The sequence below is a fragment of the Amphiura filiformis genome, chromosome 18 (assembly GCF_039555335.1).
Source record: "Amphiura filiformis chromosome 18, Afil_fr2py, whole genome shotgun sequence".
Lineage (NCBI taxonomy): Eukaryota > Metazoa > Echinodermata > Ophiuroidea > Amphilepidida > Amphiuridae > Amphiura > Amphiura filiformis.
This window is the reverse complement of record NC_092645.1, coordinates 57,955,326-57,976,733: the sequence shown is the minus strand read 5'-3', so window position 1 is coordinate 57,976,733 and position 21,408 is coordinate 57,955,326. Positions and strand designations below refer to the sequence as shown.

Genomic DNA, 21,408 nt, shown 5'->3' with positions numbered 1-21,408 from the left:
CTTTCCTTCACAATAATGAATTCAAAATGTAAATTGTGTGTGTATGCACACAAGTGCCAGACATTACAAATTGTACTTGCTCAAGTGCTTTTAAGGGGGTACTACACCCCTGCCCAATTTTGTGCCTATTTTTGCATTTTACTCAAAAATTATAGAGCATTGATGACAAATAAGATATGTATATATTATAGGGGCAATGACTACAACTGCTGCACTGGCAAATTTATTTCAGCACAGACAACAGTTGTGGAGTTACAGTCAAAAATGAGGGAAAACCAATATTTGATCAATAAATCAATAACTACTTGCCTTGAGGTGCTGAATTTTCAGTGCAGTAGTTGTAGTCCTTGCCCCTATAATATACATATCTTAATTGTCACCAATGCGCTATAATTTTTATGAAAAATGCAAAAATAGGCACAAAATTGGCCAGGGGTGTAGTACCCCCTTAATGCTTTAAACACTAATAACACTGTACAAAGGTATAGTTGTTAGAAGACAATTAATTCATAACTCTCTGCTCTTATATTTTACAGGCGTATATGGAAGGCTGACGTTTCTCTACCTTGTGACTCTGAGATCAAATATCGCTATGCAATATGCAGTTTTCATAAACTGACCAATGGCAGCACAGAGGAAAAAGTTATTGTTCATAGATGGGAAACAAATGTCACACCAAGAATGCTGTTCACAGAAGGTATAACAGGGTGACCCAACCAACCCCTAAAAACTAAGGCCAAGTAAATAAAATAACATATTATTGAAGAGATTCATCAGGAATGCAATATTCGGATTTCAACAGAGACAGGTTGTTTTTGAAAAAACAACAAAAAAAAAACATGTATATCGTCCCCGCCCTCCCTTTGAAGATTTTAAACTATTTTTGTTATTTTGTTATTTGCTCCTTTACTACTTTGTTTCTAAAATTGTTGTGATGAAAAGACATGTTATGAAGTTATTAGTTATCATTTATTTTTTTAATTAATACGTTGATTTGCAAACACTTTCTTCAAAAATATTATGGGCCTCCCCATTTTTATGATGGGTTCACAAAGCCTTTGCAATTTTACACAGAAATGAATAGTAAAATTGTAACAAATTAATAAATAAGAAGGGCCTCCCTCACCAAATTTTGCGAAAGTCTGGACCATATTGATGTTATTTATTTTACTTGGCCTAATACTCCACTTTTTAATTTGGGGTAAAGTTGGTTGCAGAAGTTGTAGAAATAATGTTATGTTATAATCCATACAACATGCGATTAAAATGCAATAAAGATGGTATGAAATGCAATGCAAGGTTATTATACAACATCTGCATGTACAAGAGAAGTACCACAAAAAAATAAGAGTTTTCTGTGGCTCAGATGTATATTTGAGTGAGCGTCCATCACAAATGGGCTGTAATATCGGCATTTTCACTTTTGAGATATCGAACAGGTAAATTATATTCAAGATAAGCTTTATAAAGAACAAGGTATGCTACTTTGTCGCACAGTAATGAATTTGGTCTCATTTGAAAGCTTATTCCTTCAAAACATTACTGCAAAAATATTATATTTTTGCACAACTGTATATGATCAGGACACTCGATCTGCAGAGGAAGCCTACCTCCTTGAATTCACAGGTACATGTACTACAGAAGTGAACACAGGGTAATCATAGAATTTTTTCCGGCAGTGCTGAAAACTCACATGAAATTTAACAACAAACAGTCGCTGTAAATGGTGATGAAGTCCTTGATATTCAGCAGCAACAAAATGAGTGTACACCAAAAAATGCTAAATTTCAGTATGTCAAGTATAATTAAAATATGGTTTAGAACAATCCTACTTTGAGTTTTACACAAGTGTTCCCACTACTTATGGCCAGGATTGTAGATTTGCCTAACATCATTCACTTTCAGTGTGCTAAATTAGAATGTGATTGTGGTCAGTCAGTTCCAAAAACACTTTACCATCATGTTATGACAAGATGTTTATCACAATTTTGCTCTTCCTGACAGGATGTGGCATGCATATAACTGACACTGACAAACATTCATGATCCCACTTGTATAAAAAAACAACACAAGACTGAGTGATCCGGGAATCATGTTAAGCCATGATTTATTAAATTCAAGTACAATTTTGGAAAAGGTTTTTGGTGGAGTGTGTTTCTTTCTTTTTTTACTTTTAGCTTAAAGCAGTAAGCTTATAATAAGTTTTTAATGTGCTTTACTTGAACAAAGACAATGAGACCAATCTGCAGCCCACATGCCAAATTGGCCCTCTGCGACTCAATGGTACATGTATTGTATATATTTTTACAGAAGGACTTATTTTTCTCTACCTTAATTTTCAAGAGTTGTATACATGTATTTACATAATTTTCAGTGGGTAAAAGGGCATTTTTCTTTCGGAAATCTATTTGTTTATTTGTTTGTTGGCCTAGGTTGGTCCGTAAGGGACACCCTTACCTGTAGGTCAATTGCAAAGGCTGTTCCAGACCTATGCAAAATACAAGCCAGGCTATAGCCTATAAAAAGCATGATGCCCATATACATTTAGTCAAAAGAAAGAAAAAATATTATAATCAACTGGAAATCAGGACAGGTATTTTTTTACATGTAAATCCCTATTATCATGTTTGCACATTCGTGCAATGAACTTTGAATATTTTGGATATAAAAACTCATACAATGTAAAATGTCCACAACTTGAGGTCAAAGTTTGAAGTATGCTTGTCAAATGGAGATTATGTATGATCACTGTATGAACTGTGTCATCGGAAATGGGACCATCTAAGACTCTTTATAGTCATAAGACACCAGAAACAAATTGGTTTGTTCTTTGGATCGACCATCAATGCTACTTAGATGCTTGTTATTAATGAACTAACAACTAATCAATCAGAATTAATGCTAAATTTGTACTTTTCAATATCCATAGAGGCAGAGATTTATATGTTATCACAATTAATAGTGGTCAATTAATTGATTTCATAAATAATAAGGCTCGACCAAGCATCGATTGTCGATCAAAAGATCAAAGTATTTTGTTTCTATTGCCTAATCAGTTACCTACAAGAATATTATTTTAATATTTTTTTTTATTATGTTCTTTTCAGGGGTTCAGCTTTGTCAGGAAGAACACATCTTTGGCAATTATGGTAAGTCTATGATTCGGATTTTCAGAGAAGGGAGCTCCCTATTTTGTATTTGAAATTTACCCCCAAGGCAAAGGAGCCCATGTGTGCTATTATGCAAATCTTTATGGTACATATGTTTTTGTGGTATATCTTTGTCCGGTGCTCAAAATATCAGATCTATGTATCCATTACATGTATGACAAACTAAATATTTCATCTTTTATTCTTTTTATTCTTTTTAGGTTTTTCACTTTTCAAAACAAAACTCATTAAATATAACAAAAACCCACAAAACATTTCCCCACAGATGATCAACAAAACACAGACACTGGTTGGTTGACCAGTCAGACAGAGATGCACATCCTTATCCATGGACAACCTTTGACCCTGCAAGGGTGCGATGAGGCACCACCATTCAGCATAAAGGTCACAGCCAGACAGGAAAGAGCCACAACACCGGAAGAGGAGACCACAAGCAAGAAACGCAAGAAAGTTTATGATGTATTGCCTGTGTTTATCAGAGTAAGTTCCAGAATCAACATGTTCGGTTACAGAATACAGTTTGTGATACAGACCTTGGAGGAGACTGACTGTCCTCCTGTCCAAGAGGAGTTACCCTTTTTGGGGGACATGTTACATTCCTAGCCTATGCGTTGTACAGGTACCCAGAAGTTTGCCATTGGCTGCAGGATTCTTAGCTTCGAAATTCCCAGGCTAGCCGCTTTCTGTGAGGAATTTGTCCATCACATAATTATTAGATTTGTTCCATCTGATAAACTGGTTTCCAACATCAATTTTTGCCATGTAATTGGTTAAATGTACATGATTGCAGTATATCATTTGACAATAATGTTAACCGTATAGCTATTCCAAACTGAAATCACCATAAGAAGGTACTTCACAAAGGGCCCTTTACTATAAATTCTTAAGAATGCATACCAATATCAAAGTATTCTTACATTGTAGTAAATTGACATGGGTCTGATCCTGTGTACTGTCAAGAAATACACAGTGTGAACAAGATAGTAATGGGTTATGTGATTGGAAATGTTGGGCTAATCGGTTACTCCAACAATTTGCACCATTTTGTAAGAATTGGGAAATTAGGCGTAACAATATTCTCAGGGAATAAAGTTCAGTCTTAGCAAGAGGACACTGTGATATTTGATATGAAAACAAGTATGGCTTGAAAACATAGTGCACAAAGAGATGTCTTGGAAGAGCTGGGACAAATTGGTGCAAATTAAGTCCAGCCTAAATAGTAATGGAATTTATTTGATTGATTTTTTTGGCAGGTCCTGAACAAAAATGAATATGAGCCTCGTCTACACCAGCATGAGTACGGAAGACACTTCCATAAAGATGATATCATGATGTTCTCTGTGCAGACTCTAAAACCAGATACCATGGTAAGTAATAGAAATAGCCATGTTAAAGGTGAACCTCATTGAAAATAAAGTTATATATCAATGGAAAGCTTATGATGCCAGGAAGCAGAAAAGAATATTTTTTATTTGCCTAACGCACCAGGATAGACATAATCTCCATGCAAAGATTGGATATTGGCACCCCCTAAATTACAAAACGAAATCGTTCATATTGGGCGCTTTCGATGATGACGTCACCACGGGGACACACAGTTACTTCCGGGTTTAATTGTAAACACAATGTCCATGCATTACTGTGGCATGCATCGGGCCAATGCACTAACTCAGTCATTGTCAACTTACTTTACATGAAAAATATCTTCAATAAAATAAGAATAACATGAAGGAAACATCATGATCAAATCAAGAATGAAGTTCCTGAATAAAGTGTGTGGATTAAAAAATGGGAAAAGTCCTGGCCGGGGTGATTTGGGATAGGCCAAGCCATCCACGATATGCAGGGAATATTACAGTAAAGCACGAAGAGCAAAGATTCGCCAAAGAACCGGAATGAAAACAGATTGCAAAAAATAACTGCTAGTGCTACCAGTTCAGATCGTCACACCAAGTTGAGATGAACTTATCACAATGAGAAAATGAAGGAATAGAATAAAGTACATGTACGGGATTTTTTAATTATTTCTTAACTTTACAACCGGTCGTAGATACATACGGGGCGGGGTGAAATCATCAGTGACTGACTATGACTGAGTCTCAGTCGCCGAGTGTTCCGTATCCACGACTGTACGTACTGTACTTGCAGACAAAATGACCGATTTGATATTCACATTCTGATATTTTCAACTTATTGCTACTTCATCAGCAAAATTTATTCCTGTAAATGTTCCAAATATAAGGGAACGATTGATCAAATCTGCTGAAACACGGCGCAAACTTGTGCTACCGGAGAGACGGCGAAGTCGCTGTGTTTGCCCACCTTGATCATGCTGCTGCCTGTAATTTCTTCAGCATAAAATGTACCGGGAGAATGTATTACCGCAATGTGCTAAATATGAAAACCTTTATGGGCTGGATTTGATGAAATCGGCTGTCTTTTTAATTAATTTTTTGATTACTACAAGACGATATTTTTAAATATCAGATATTTTAAAATGAATCAAGAATAGGGAATGTCACAAACAAGTTATTTAATTTGTTATTCGATCATGTTTATTCAGTCCATAACATGAACGGTATACGGGTAGCAGCAATCATTTGCGCATGGAATTGATCCCAGCGCGAAATTCAAACTCAATTACCCAGTTATACCCAGCCAGTTATGACTGATTTTGTCAAACATTTACTGAACATTTTCGTGTTGACAATAATTCTATTATTTCTATATAAAAGGAATCTGCAACTTGAAGATTCTTCTCATTTCAAGCTTTATTGTGAAAATCAGACTTGCCGGGCAGCTTGCAAAGTACAGGAAGCAAGTCTTGTTTACATGTTTCCGAGTAGGATCACATGACTGCGTAACCCTGAGCTTACGTCACAAGCATTCTCAAGGTCAAAGACGATTGATTTGGGTGCTTTTGGGCACCTTAAAAAGACCAAAAATTCATTCATTTTTTAATTTGTCAGCTTTATTGGCCATCAAAAAAATCGGAAAAAATTATTTTTAATATCCTGATATCATAAGCTTTCCATTGATATATAACATTATTTTCAATGAGGTTCACCTTTAAAAAACCAGTGATGAAATGATGTCATTTTCAAGTTGATTTTAAATATTAGCCCTATTTGGAGAAAAAAGGCATCTTAATTTTCAAGAACAACATGCCAAAACTATGTTCACTCCAAATTATAAATGTAAAAAATGCGGATTTAAATTGTCCCTGGACTTCATACTATGGTCGTAAAAATAGATGCCAACAATATTTTCCACTAAATGTTATTTGCTTTTTGTGCTCTTTTTTTTTGCTCTTCAGGAGTTGTCTACAAGTGCTATTGTTTAATGACCTATTCCATTTGAAAGTCTTCCACAGAGGGAGTATGTTTTTCAAATGAAATTAGCTTGGGTTAATTATTTTGAAACCCATACTCCCTCTGGCTTTACCTATATCGTTAACAACTGGAGTATTTCAAATGGAAGTTCCCAATTGCCCATTCTATTTAATACCCATACTCCCTCTGTGGAAGTCTTTAGCTAAATCTTCTGCAGTTGGAGTGTGTTTTTCAAATGGAATAGCCCAATGTGATTGCATTGTTGTATTTTGCAGTCTTTCAAAGTTGAGATATTCAGTCAAGACATAGGAGACGCCATAGAGAATCTAGGAGTTGCTACTATACTTGGTCGTAATGTACGCTGTGCACCACGATGTATCCCTCTTATTGACCAAGATATGGATAATGTAGGCACACTAGACGGTAAGCTGCATACTTGAGATATTTATGTATTCAGGGATGGGAAAAATATTTAAAGATAAGCCAAATACCATTCCAAGATAGCAACATTTCAAACAAGTTAAATGTATTTCTTTCAGCCGGTATCCGCTACAATATTGTTCATTCTCATTCTTAGTCAGTTAAATATTATTTTAATTAAACACTATTTTATGTAGCAAAAATTTTGTTCCCACCATGAATGAAACTTGATTACAAGAGAGGGTTGTGCATACTTTGATTGCATTCACCAGTATTATGCTGTACAACACGCTACATGTACACATGCCTCAACAAGCGTGTTCCATGATTACGTCATTGTGTCATAGATGACACTATGAGTTAAAGCTGTTATAGGTCGATAGTCTGAATGATCGTAAGTCCGTAAACCTAGTAACTCAGTTGTAAACCCTAATCCTTACCCAAACTTAAGCTTGCCATTAACCCTAACCTATTATAATAACATAATCCCTAATCCTAACCCTAAACCTAACTTTGAACATGACCCTGATTCTAATGCTAATAACTTTGACCCTATCCCTCCCCTAAAACTAATCCAAATACTAACCCTAACAGTAACCTTATCCCTGACCATAATCCTAACCTAAAATGCTCTAAACCCTAACTTTAATCTTTTTGGACTAACAGCACTTCGGACTGATTCATCTTTTCGGTAAATCCTATAAGCCTTTGCGGGTAGACCTCACGCTGATGCGCATATTGTTACTGCACATGCATCTCACAACTTTCAAATCCGCAGTAATGTGCGCTAAACAATGTGCACATCGGCGTGACGACATCTCAGGTCTACCTGCAAAGGCTTATGGGATTTACTGAAAAGGTGACTGGCCTGTTCCCCCAAACCACACCTACATACTATAAGAATGTTGCTTTTACTTTTACCTTTTTCTTAGTAATGTGTTCTATCATCAAGCCTTTACAACCAGAGAGTGTATGCAATTTTGAGGAATCCTACAGCAAACACTGGAAGTCTCGTCGCTGTGTTGAGATTGGCCACAGAGGTATGGGGCGCTCATTGGTGGATAAGAGTCTTCTAGTTCAGTAAGTATGACTGGCATCCCAAGATAAAATGTAGTATCTGCTAAAAAATAATAAGGCAGGTACTTCTTTTTTACTTGGGGCAGATATTTGTGTACTCCCAAACTAAAGCAAATAACATAGCAGTTGCAAGTGGGGTGTGCAAGGGGGAGGGCATGGCCCCACGTCTGTCAACAGTCGGGGAAATGCACCCAGTCAGGGGTAAATTTGAAGAGTTGCCTGGTTGTTTTCTTAATCATTGCTTTCTATGGTACAGGAAACTACCGGAAGTCACAGGAGCCAAATGTTGAAAAGTCACCCTATTATTTTCTTAACCATCGGTTTCTATGGTTTTCTAAAAGTTGCAGAGAAAAGCTTATAAAGTGGCCTAATTGGGTCACCACACCATGAGTTTGGCAACCTGCTGAGTGTGTGGTGTTTTTAAACTTGGTCTGCACCAAAAGTAAAGAATTCAGTATCTGCTGGTAATTTACAAAGCAGATATGGCATTGAACTATTGCAGTTGACATATCTATACACCCCCTTAAGATTAAGGTCTTGTCTTCCATGGGGGTGTATGGATTTCAACTGGAATAGCCCATTTTACTTAAGATGCTTTAGGGTTGTTTTCCAAACAATTGGCCAATCACAGACATTTCAGTTAATTCTACCAATCAGATCATGAGTGGGAAATTATAGACACTGTGTGAATGAATGTGTGTCGGGAATAAAAACAATGTGAATTTTTATTTTCTCAACTATTTTGTCATTTTACAGCATACCTACAAACAGCAATATTCCAGAGAATACAGTGAAATCTCTACAACAAGCCTTGAAACATGTAAGTCTTAACTTTACAAGTTCAGAAAGATATCACGTGCCAAAACATGTTCAATCAATCAATTTTTTTAGATTTGAATGCATGATCAACCTTGCAGTAGACATCGATACATAATTAGTGTGAACAATTATACATCCTACATGCTCATTAAACGCACTGTCACCAGTGATTGGTTGTGGTGTTTTTGTGTAACATGGTCACTCATGATCAATGTTTTTTGTAAAACGTTCTCCTGAAAAGTTCTATTGTCATATGAAGTGTATCCATAGAATTTAGGGCTGTTGTCGACAGTATTGTCGATAAAGCAATTTTCTCGATTGTTGACAAGCATGGACTAATTGTCAACAAAGACTAGTCATTAAAAGTATTAGAGATAAGCTTAAGATTACCATGACATAACTTCTAGGTATAAAAAAAGTAAGAATTGAGCACAATGATAGGGCAAATTAATAGGCTTCATTTTGTAATGGTAAGTTACCGATATGATTACATGTAATTGACAGTAATATCTTGATGTAAATAAACGACGCATAACGTGGTCTCTTTGTCGACAACTTGCCTATGTCGGATCTTGAGATTTGACGATTGTCGACAAAAGTCTACTCGACATCAGCCCTAATAGAATTAGCCCTGCCGAGTCAGACTACATAACACTGTCATCTTATCAACACTTGAGAATCGGCCATCTTGGTTTGTTATACATGGGTACCAAAACAGTGAACCTGTGGTTATTGCTATGGTGTAGAACCTCATTTTGTGAGATGAAGGGTCAATAGTCATTTTGATATCTCTTATGTGTAATTTTGTTTTTTATCCTTTACAGGGAGCGGATTTTGTTGAATTTGACATACATGTCACTAAAGACAGGGTACCAGTGATAGGTCATGATTTCCAAGCTGCCCTTACTCCAGTAAGTTTACAACAAACCTAAATGAATTTCACCCTACCAGCAAAAACACCCTTAACAAGACCATAAAGACTGCTTTTAACATGCAATGTAATAAAAAAAAGCACATAATATCAGTTTAAACTCCTCTTAGTTGTGTATAACACTGTCAATCTTAGCCATTTGTTGCTGCACAGGAATGATTGTGGCCATCTTTCCCCCCGAGTTTGTTACTATGCGGCAATGCAAATCACTACACTGTATTATTTCACTACAGTACATCACATTGGTTTGTGTACAAATTTTAACAATTGCACTGCAGATGCAGTGAAGTATGAATGGACCTTTACCCGCCCCCCCCCCCCCATGATGGAGTAACATTGAATTGTAAATGCTGCAATCCTGATGTTGTTTTCCCTATCATTTCAGTCTGATGTTCTAGGTACACAGGCAGATACCCCTTTGTATCTTGAAGTGCCTATCAACTACCTGAATTTATCCGAGATAGACAGCCTCAAGGTAAGCTATTCCACTTAAAATCCACACTACCTCTGGAAGATTTTGGAATTATCTTCTACAGGGGGTGTATGTTTTTCAAATGTAATTGGTCAGGGTTAATCATTTTGAAACCCATACTCCCCCTGTATTATGGATTTACCTATATCTTCCACAACTGGAGTGAGTATTTTAAATAGAATTTATTGTCTATTCTATTCAAAACTCATACTCCCTCTGTGGAAGTATTTAGCTAAATCTTCCACAGGGGGATTGTGGATTTTAAATGGAATAGTCCAATGTACTTTATATTTCACTATTTTATTTGAGTCATTTATAATTTCAAATTGACAAGACAAGTCATTTGACTTGATCAAGGACTTTAGGAAGGCATTTCAAAGGGGTGCTTATTACTCTCTATGTTAGGAATATTATAGTAATATAATGTTGTGTTTTAGGATATAAACTGTAGAATAATTGTAACAGCTATTACAACTGGATACCGTGTTCATTTTTGTGTAATTTGTTTATATTTTCGACCCAATTATGTGCTCTCTAAATGGAAAAAAAGGCACATAAACAGATATTAGAAGACTTCACATCGAGCTAATTAAGTCAATTTTAGTTAATGTATGATGCTGAATATTGCATACTGCATGTGGACTGAAGACAGCAATATTGGTTTTATGACTTGGATGCATGTTATTAACTTGGGAATACTTTGGAATTACTGCCGTCATTGGGAGAGATAAGGATGTTATGTTTTAGGAATATGGGTAGGGCTGTGTTTTAGGGTTAGGTAGTTCAATCTTTCTTTATTGAAGGAAGTTCAGTGACCAGTCCATGCAGGTCCTCATACAAATAAGATATTAGTATTAGTGATAGGATTATGGTTGGGTGTGATAATAACAGCTATTCTAAAGTGGCTCCATTCTCTTTTCCTCAATTCTTATCCCCAGACTGGACAGTGCATGGTATTGGAACACACAGACAAGAAGCCATCACGTAAGTAAACACAAGCCAATATCTCAATATCCTTGTTAGAATTTCTTCCTGCATGGCAAAACGGAAGTGTGATTCTCCATTCAGAAATGGGTCCCTAATGTCTTCAATACAATAGGCATTATGAGGGTCGCATGTAATATTACAGTCTTTACTCAATATCCTTGTTAGAATTTCTTCCTGCATGGCAAAACAGAAGTGTGATTCTCCATTCAGAAATGGGTCCCTAATGTCTTCAATACAATAGGCATTATGAGGGTCGCCTGTAATATTACAGTCTTTACTCAATATCCTTGTTAGAATTTCTTCCTGCATGGCAAAACAGAAGTGTGATACTCCATTTAGAAATGGGTCCCTAATGTCTTCAATACAATAGGCATTATGAGGGTCGCATGTAATATTACAGTCTTTACTCAATATCCTTGTTAGAATTTCTTCCTGCATGGCAAAACAGAAGTGTGATACTCCATTTAGAAATGGGTCCCTAATGTCTTCAATACAATAGGCATTATGAGGGTCGCCTGTAATATTACAGTCTTTACTCAATATCCTTGTTAGAATTTCTTCCTGCATGGCAAAACAGAAATGTGATACTCCATTCAGAAATGGGTCCCTAATGTCTTCAATACAATAGGCATTATGAGGGTCGCCTGTAATATTACAGTCTTTACTCAATATCCTTGTTAGAATTTCTTCCTGCATGGCAAAACAGAAGTGTGATACTCCATTTAGAAATGGGTCCCTAATGTCTTCAATACAATAGGCATTATGAGGGTCGCCTGTAATATTACAGTCTTTACTCAATATCCTTGTTAGAATTTCTTCCTGCATGGCAAAACAGAAGTGTGATACTCCATTTAGAAATGGGTCCCTAATGTCTTCAATACAATAGGCATTATGAGGGTCGCATGTAATATTACAGTCTTTACTCAATATCCTTGTTAGAATTTCTTCCTGCATGGCAAAACAGAAGTGTGATACTCCATTCAGAAATGGGTCCCTAATGTCTTCAATACAATAGGCATTATGAGGGTCGTATGTAATATTACAGTCTTTACTCAATATCCTTGTTAGAATTTCTTCCTGCATGGCAAAACAGAAGTGTGATACTCCATTCAGAAATGGGTCCCTAATGTCTTCAATACAATAGGCATTATGAGGGTCGCCTGTAATATTACAGTCTTTACTCAATATCCTTGTTAGAATTTCTTCCTGCATGGCAAAACAGAAGTGTGATACTCCATTCAGAAATGGGTCCCTAATGTCTTCAATACAATAGGCATTATGAGGGTCGCCTGTAATATTACAGTCTTTACTCAATATCCTTGTTAGAATTTCTTCCTGCATGGCAAAACAGAAGTGTGATACTCCATTCAGAAATGGGTCCCTAATGTCTTCAATACAATAGGCATTATGAGGGTCGCGTATGTAATATTACAGTCTTTACTCAATATCCTTGTTAGAATTTCTTCCTGCATGGCAAAACAGAAGTGTGATACTCCATTCAGAAATGGGTCCCTAATGTCTTCAATACAATAGGCATTATGAGGGTCGTCTGTAATATTACAGTCTTTACTCAATATCCTTGTTAGAATTTCTTCCTGCATGGCAAAACAGAAGTGTGATACTCCATTCAGAAATGGGTCCCTAATGTCTTCAATACAATAGGCATTATGAGGGTCGTATGTAATATTACAGTCTTTACTCAATATCCTTGTTAGAATTTCTTCCTGCATGGCAAAACAGAAGTGTGATACTCCATTCAGAAATGGGTCCCTAATGTCTTCAATACAATAGGCATTATGAGGGTCGTATGTAATATTACAGTCTTTACTCAATATCCTTGTTAGAATTTCTTCCTGCATGGCAAAACAGAAGTGTGATACTCCATTCAGAAATGGGTCCCTAATGTCTTCAATACAATAGGCATTATGAGGGTCACCTGTAATATTACAGTCTTTACTCAATATCCTTGTTAGAATTTCTTCCTGCATGGCAAAACAGAAGTGTGATACTCCATTCAGAAATGGGTCCCTAATGTCTTCAATACAATAGGCATTATGAGGGTCGCATGTAATATTACAGTCTTTACTCAACATCCTTGTTAGAATTTCTTCCTGCATGGCAAAACAGAAGTGTGATACTCCATTCAGAAATGGGTCCCTAATGTCTTCAATACAATAGGCATTATGAGGGTCGCCTGTAATATTACAGTCTTTACTCAATATCCTTGTTAGAATTTCTTCCTGCATGGCAAAACAGAAGTGTGATACTCCATTCAGAAATGGGTCCCTAATGTCTTCAATACAATAGGCATTATGAGGGTCGCCTGTAATATTACAGTCTTTACTCAATATCCTTGTTAGAATTTCTTCCTGCATGGCAAAACAGAAGTGTGATACTCCATTCAGAAATGGGTCCCTAATGTCTTCAATACAATAGGCATTATGAGGGTCGCCTGTAATATTACAGTCTTTACTCAATATCCTTGTTAGAATTTCTTCCTGCATGGCAAAACAGAAGTGTGATACTCCATTCAGAAATGGGTCCCTAATGTCTTCAATACAATAGGCATTATGAGGGTCGTATGTAATATTACAGTCTTTACTCAATATCCTTGTTAGAATTTCTTCCTGCATGGCAAAACAGAAGTGTGATACTCCATTCAGAAATGGGTCCCTAATGTCTTCAATACAATAGGCATTATGAGGGTCGTATGTAATATTACAGTCTTTACTCAATATCCTTGTTAGAATTTCTTCCTGCATGGCAAAACAGAAGTGTGATACTCCATTCAGAAATGGGTCCCTAATGTCTTCAATACAATAGGCATTATGAGGGTCGTATGTAATATTACAGTCTTTACTCAATATCCTTGTTAGAATTTCTTCCTGCATGGCAAAACAGAAGTGTGATACTCCATTCAGAAATGGGTCCCTAATGTCTTCAATACAATAGGCATTATGAGGGTCGTATGTAATATTACAGTCTTTACTCAATATCCTTGTTAGAATTTCTTCCTGCATGGCAAAACAGAAGTGTGATACTCCATTCAGAAATGGGTCCCTAATGTCTTCAATACAATAGGCATTATGAGGGTCGCCTGTAATATTACAGTCTTTACTCAATATCCTTGTTAGAATTTCTTCCTGCATGGCAAAACAGAAGTGTGATACTCCATTCAGAAATGGGTCCCTAATGTCTTCAATACAATAGGCATTATGAGGGTCGCCTGTAATATTACAGTCTTTACTCAATATCCTTGTTAGAATTTCTTCCTGCATGGCAAAACAGAAGTGTGATACTCCATTCAGAAATGGGTCCCTAATGTCTTCAATACAATAGGCATTATGAGGGTCGTCTGTAATATTACAGTCTTTACTCAATATCCTTGTTAGAATTTCTTCCTGCATGGCAAAACAGAAGTGTGATACTCCATTCAGAAATGGGTCCCTAATGTCTTCAATACAATAGGCATTATGAGGGTCGCCTGTAATATTACAGTCTTTACTCAATATCCTTGTTAGAATTTCTTCCTGCATGGCAAAACAGAAGTGTGATACTCCATTCAGAAATGGGTCCCTAATGTCTTCAATACAATAGGCATTATGAGGGTCGTATGTAATATTACAGTCTTTACTCAATATCCTTGTTAGAATTTCTTCCTGCATGGCAAAACAGAAGTGTGATTCTCCATTCAGAAATGGGTCCCTAATGTCTTCAATACAATAGGCATTATGAGGGTCGCCTGTAATATTACAGTCTTTACTCAATATCCTTGTTAGAATTTCTTCCTGCATGGCAAAACAGAAGTGTGATACTCCATTCAGAAATGGGTCCCTAATGACTTCAATACAATAGGCATTATGAGGGTCGTATGTAATATTACAGTCTTTACTCAATATCCTTGTTAGAATTTCTTCCTGCATGGCAAAACAGAAGTGTGATTCTCCATTCAGAAATGGGTCCCTAATGTCTTCAATACAATAGGCATTATGAGGGTCGCCTGTAATATTACAGTCTTTACTCAATATCCTTGTTAGAATTTCTTCCTGCATGGCAAAACAGAAGTGTGATACTCCATTCAGAAATGGGTCCCTAATGTCTTCAATACAATAGGCATTATGAGGGTCGTCTGTAATATTACAGTCTTTACTCAATATCCTTGTTAGAATTTCTTCCTGCATGGCAAAACAGAAGTGTGATACTCCATTCAGAAATGGGTCCCTAATGTCTTCAATACAATAGGCATTATGAGGGTCGCCTGTAATATTACAGTCTTTACTCAATATCCTTGTTAGAATTTCTTCCTGCATGGCAAAACAGAAGTGTGATACTCCATTCAGAAATGGGTCCCTAATGTCTTCAATACAATAGGCATTATGAGGGTCGCATGTAATATTACAGTCTTTACTCAATATCCTTGTTAGAATTTCTTCCTGCATGGCAAAACAGAAGTGTGATACTCCATTCAGAAATGGGTCCCTAATGTCTTCAATACAATAGGCATTATGAGGGTCGTATGTAATATTACAGTCTTTACTCAATATCCTTGTTAGAATTTCTTCCTGCATGGCAAAACAGAAGTGTGATTCTCCATTCAGAAATGGGTCCCTAATGTCTTCAATACAATAGGCATTATGAGGGTCGCCTGTAATATTACAGTCTTTACTCAATATCCTTGTTAGAATTTCTTCCTGCATGGCAAAACAGAAGTGTGATACTCCATTCAGAAATGGGTCCCTAATGTCTTAGCATTATGAGGGTCGTATGTAATATTACAGTCTTTACTCAATATCCTTGTTAGAATTTCTTCCTGCATGGCAAAACAGAAGTGTGATACTCCATTCAGAAATGGGTCCCTAATGTCTTCAATACAATAGGCATTATGAGGGTCGTATGTAATATTACAGTCTTTACTCAATATCCTTGTTAGAATTTCTTCCTGCATGGCAAAACAGAAGTGTGATACTCCATTCAGAAATGGGTCCCTAATGTCTTCAATACAATAGGCATTATGAGGGTCGTATGTAATATTACAGTCTTTACTCAATATCCTTGTTAGAATTTCTTCCTGCATGGCAAAACAGAAGTGTGATACTCCATTCAGAAATGGGTCCCTAATGTCTTCAATACAATAGGCATTATGAGGGTCGCCTGTAATATTACAGTCTTTACTCAATATCCTTGTTAGAATTTCTTCCTGCATGGCAAAACAGAAGTGTGATACTCCATTCAGAAATGGGTCCCTAATGTCTTCAATACAATAGGCATTATGAGGGTCGTATGTAATATTACAGTCTTTACTCAATATCCTTGTTAGAATTTCTTCCTGCATGGCAAAACAGAAGTGTGATTCTCCATTCAGAAATGGGTCCCTAATGTCTTCAATACAATAGGCATTATGAGGGTCGCCTGTAATATTACAGTCTTTACTCAATATCCTTGTTAGAATTTCTTCCTGCATGGCAAAACAGAAGTGTGATACTCCATTCAGAAATGGGTCCCTAATGTCTTAGCATTATGAGGGTCGTATGTAATATTACAGTCTTTACTCAATATCCTTGTTAGAATTTCTTCCTGCATGGCAAAACAGAAGTGTGATACTCCATTCAGAAATGGGTCCCTAATGTCTTCAATACAATAGGCATTATGAGGGTCGTATGTAATATTACAGTCTTTACTCAATATCCTTGTTAGAATTTCTTCCTGCATGGCAAAACAGAAGTGTGATACTCCATTCAGAAATGGGTCCCTAATGTCTTCAATACAATAGGCATTATGAGGGTCGTATGTAATATTACAGTCTTTACTCAATATCCTTGTTAGAATTTCTTCCTGCATGGCAAAACAGAAGTGTGATACTCCATTCAGAAATGGGTCCCTAATGTCTTCAATACAATAGGCATTATGAGGGTCGCCTGTAATATTACAGTCTTTACTCAATATCCTTGTTAGAATTTCTTCCTGCATGGCAAAACAGAAGTGTGATACTCCATTCAGAAATGGGTCCCTAATGTCTTCAATACAATAGGCATTATGAGGGTAGCATGTAATATTACAGTCTTTACTCAATATCCTTGTTAGAATTTCTTCCTGCATGGCAAAACAGAAGTGTGATTCTCCATTCAGAAATGGGTCCCTAATGACTTCAATACAATAGGCATTATGAGGGTCGCCTGTAATATTACAGTCTTTACTCAATATCCTTGTTAGAATTTCTTCCTGCATGGCAAAACAGAAGTGTGATACTCCATTCAGAAATGGGTCCCTAATGTCTTCAATACAATAGGCATTATGAGGGTCGCCTGTAATATTACAGTCTTTACTCAATATCCTTGTTAGAATTTCTTCCTGCATGGCAAAACAGAAGTGTGATACTCCATTCAGAAATGGGTCCCTAATGTCTTCAATACAATAGGCATTATGAGGGTCGCCTGTAATATTACAGTCTTTACTCAATATCCTTGTTAGAATTTCTTCCTGCATGGCAAAACAGAAGTGTGATACTCCATTTAGAAATGGGTCCCTAATGTCTTCAATACAATAGGCATTATGAGGGTCGCCTGTAATATTACAGTCTTTACTCAATATCCTTGTTAGAATTTCTTCCTGCATGGCAAAACAGAAGTGTGATACTCCATTCAGAAATGGGTCCCTAATGTCTTCAATACAATAGGCATTATGAGGGTCGTATGTAATATTACAGTCTTTACTCAATATCCTTGTTAGAATTTCTTCCTGCATGGCAAAACAGAAGTGTGATACTCCATTCAGAAATGGGTCCCTAATGTCTTCAATACAATAGGCATTATGTGGGTCGCATGTAATATTACAGTCTTTACTCAATATCCTTGTTAGAATTTCTTCCTGCATGGCAAAACAGAAGTGTGATACTCCATTCAGAAATGGGTCCCTAATGTCTTCAATACAATAGGCATTATGAGGGTCGTATGTAATATTACAGTCTTTACTCAATATCCTTGTTAGAATTTCTTCCTGCATGGCAAAACAGAAGTGTGATACTCCATTCAGAAATGGGTCCCTAATGTCTTCAATACAATAGGCATTATGAGGGTCGTATGTAATATTACAGTCTTTACTCAATATCCTTGTTAGAATTTCTTCCTGCATGGCAAAACAGAAGTGTGATACTCCATTCAGAAATGGGTCCCTAATGTCTTCAATACAATAGGCATTATGAGGGTCGCCTGTAATATTACAGTCTTTACTCAATATCCTTGTTAGAATTTCTTCCTGCATGGCAAAACAGAAGTGTGATACTCCATTCAGAAATGGGTCCCTAATGTCTTCAATACAATAGGCATTATGAGGGTCGTCTGTAATATTACAGTCTTTACTCAATATCCTTGTTAGAATTTCTTCCTGCATGGCAAAACAGAAGTGTGATACTCCATTCAGAAATGGGTCCCTAATGTCTTCAATACAATAGGCATTATGAGGGTCGTATGTAATATTACAGTCTTTACTCAATATCCTTGTTAGAATTTCTTCCTGCATGGCAAAACAGAAGTGTGATACTCCATTCAGAAATGGGTCCCTAATGTCTTCAATACAATAGGCATTATGAGGGTCGTATGTAATATTACAGTCTTTACTCAATATCCTTGTTAGAATTTCTTCCTGCATGGCAAAACAGAAGTGTGATACTCCATTCAGAAATGGGTCCCTAATGTCTTCAATACAATAGGCATTATGAGGGTCGCATGTAATATTACAGTCTTTACTCAATATCCTTGTTAGAATTTCTTCCTGCATGGCAAAACAGAAGTGTGATACTCCATTCAGAAATGGGTCCCTAATGTCTTCAATACAATAGGCATTATGAGGGTCGCCTGTAATATTACAGTCTTTACTCAATATCCTTGTTAGAATTTCTTCCTGCATGGCAAAACAGAAGTGTGATACTCCATTCAGAAATGGGTCCCTAATGTCTTCAATACAATAGGCATTATGAGGGTCGCCTGTAATATTACAGTCTTTACTCAATATCGTTGTTGGAATTTCTTCCTGCATGGCAAAACAGAAGTGTGATACTCCATTCAGAAATGGGTCCCTAATGTCTTCAATACAATAGGCATTATGAGGGTCGCCTGTAATATTACAGTCTTTACTCAATATCCTTGTTAGAATTTCTTCCTGCATGGCAAAACAGAAGTGTGATACTCCATTCAGAAATGGGTCCCTAATGTCTTCAATACAATAGGCATTATGAGGGTCGCATGTAATATTACAGTCTTTACTCAATATCCTTGTTAGAATTTCTTCCTGCATGGCAAAACAGAAGTGTGATACTCCATTCAGAAATGGGTCCCTAATGTCTTCAATACAATAGGCATTATGAGGGTCGTATGTAATATTACAGTCTTTACTCAATATCCTTGTTAGAATTTCTTCCTGCATGGCAAAACAGAAGTGTGATTCTCCATTCAGAAATGGGTCCCTAATGTCTTCAATACAATAGGCATTATGAGGTCGCCTGTAATATTACAGTCTTTACTCAATATCCTTGTTAGAATTTCTTCCTGCATGGCAAAACAGAAGTGTGATACTCCATTCAGAAATGGGTCCCTAATGTCTTAGCATTATGAGGGTCGTATGTAATATTACAGTCTTTACTCAATATCCTTGTTAGAATTTCTTCCTGCATGGCAAAACAGAAGTGTGATACTCCATTCAGAAATGGGTCCCTAATGTCTTCAATACAATAGGCATTATGAGGGTCGTATGTAATATTACAGTCTTTACTCAATATCCTTGTTAGAATTTCTTCCTGCATGGCAAAACAGAAGTGTGATACTCCATTCAGAAATGGGTCCCTAATGTCTTCAATACAATAGGCATTATGAGGGTCGCCTGTAATATTACAGTCTTTACTCAATATCCTTGTTAGAATTTCTTCCTGCATGGCAAAACAGAAGTGTGATACTCCATTCAGAAATGGGTCCCTAATGTCTTCAATACAATAGGCATTATGAGGGTCGCCTGTAATATTACAGTCTTTACTCAATATCCTTGTTAGAATTTCTTCCTGCATGGCAAAACAGAAGTGTGATACTCCATTCAGAAATGGGTCCCTAATGTCTTCAATACAATAGGCATTATGAGGGTCGTATGTAATATTACAGTCTTTACTCAATATCCTTGTTAGAATTTCTTCCTGCATGGCAAAACAGAAGTGTGATACTCCATTCAGAAATGGGTCCCTAATGTCTTCAATACAATAGGCATTATGAGGGTCGCCTGTAATATTACAGTCTTTACTCAATATCCTTGTTAGAATTTCTTCCTGCATGGCAAAACAGAAGTGTGATACTCCATTCAGAAATGGGTCCCTAATGTCTTCAATACAATAGGCATTATGAGGGTCGCATGTAATATTACAGTCTTTACTCAATATCCTTGTTAGAATTTCTTCCTGCATGGCAAAACAGAAGTGTGATACTCCATTCAGAAATGGGTCCCTAATGTCTTCAATACAATAGGCATTATGAGGGTCGTCTGTAATATTACAGTCTTTACTATATTGCCAGAGATGCCAGTTTTCAGGTTTTAACCTGAAATCAGGTTTTTTGTGAGTCCAAATTCCTGTGTTTTTATTTATTTTCAGCCTGTTTGGGGGCTTTTGGCCTGCATACACGTGCTTTTTCAGGTTTTTTAGGTTTTTTGAGTGAAACTGACTGGCATCTCTGTATTGCTTATATCCCATTTCAGGTCTATCCTTCATGTAAGCCTACACCAAATTAGCCTATTGTCAAGACTTCATTGAAGGATTACACCACTTTATTCAAAAAGCTGAATAATCCCAGTCTTGATACTAAGCTATCTGTGTGGTTTTGTGTATGAAATGGGGGGATGAAGTAGAGTATGGGACCATTTATTTATCTATTGAGGCTTGAAGAAAGTGATTGCTTATGATGTGACAGCATGTTTGTTTTTGATTTCACAGCATGTTCAAGCCCTGCAAGAGCACCTAAGGTTCCTAAGGAGATGCAGTTGTTCCCAACCCTACAATTTGTAAGTATTACTGTGATGCAGTGTGAAACAATGTGATGTATGAGCTATTCTGCCATACCCCTTATTATTTTTATGAAAAGTCCTCCACAGAGGGAGTATGTTTCGCACATGGAATTGACAAGGGTTAATTACTTTGAAACCCATACTCCCCCTGTATATCTTCCACAA

General features: G+C 36.7%; 1 protein-coding gene across 2 annotated transcripts in view; it reads left to right on the top strand.

Moving 5' to 3' along the window:
* LOC140138851 (glycerophosphocholine phosphodiesterase GPCPD1-like) overlaps positions 1–21,408 on the top strand; it is a 42,696-nt gene that overhangs the window by 11,562 nt on the left and 9,726 nt on the right. For both annotated transcript variants that reach the window (XM_072160630.1, XM_072160631.1), the window contains exons 3-13: positions 537–697; positions 3,108–3,149; positions 3,436–3,650; positions 4,424–4,537; positions 6,778–6,925; positions 7,855–8,002; positions 8,756–8,819; positions 9,643–9,729; positions 10,135–10,224; positions 11,160–11,205; positions 21,173–21,240. In XM_072160630.1, the coding sequence (XP_072016731.1) occupies positions 537–697; positions 3,108–3,149; positions 3,436–3,650; positions 4,424–4,537; positions 6,778–6,925; positions 7,855–8,002; positions 8,756–8,819; positions 9,643–9,729; positions 10,135–10,224; positions 11,160–11,205; positions 21,173–21,240 (1,183 nt within the window). The remainder of the gene's footprint in view (positions 1–536; positions 698–3,107; positions 3,150–3,435; positions 3,651–4,423; positions 4,538–6,777; positions 6,926–7,854; positions 8,003–8,755; positions 8,820–9,642; positions 9,730–10,134; positions 10,225–11,159; positions 11,206–21,172; positions 21,241–21,408) is intronic.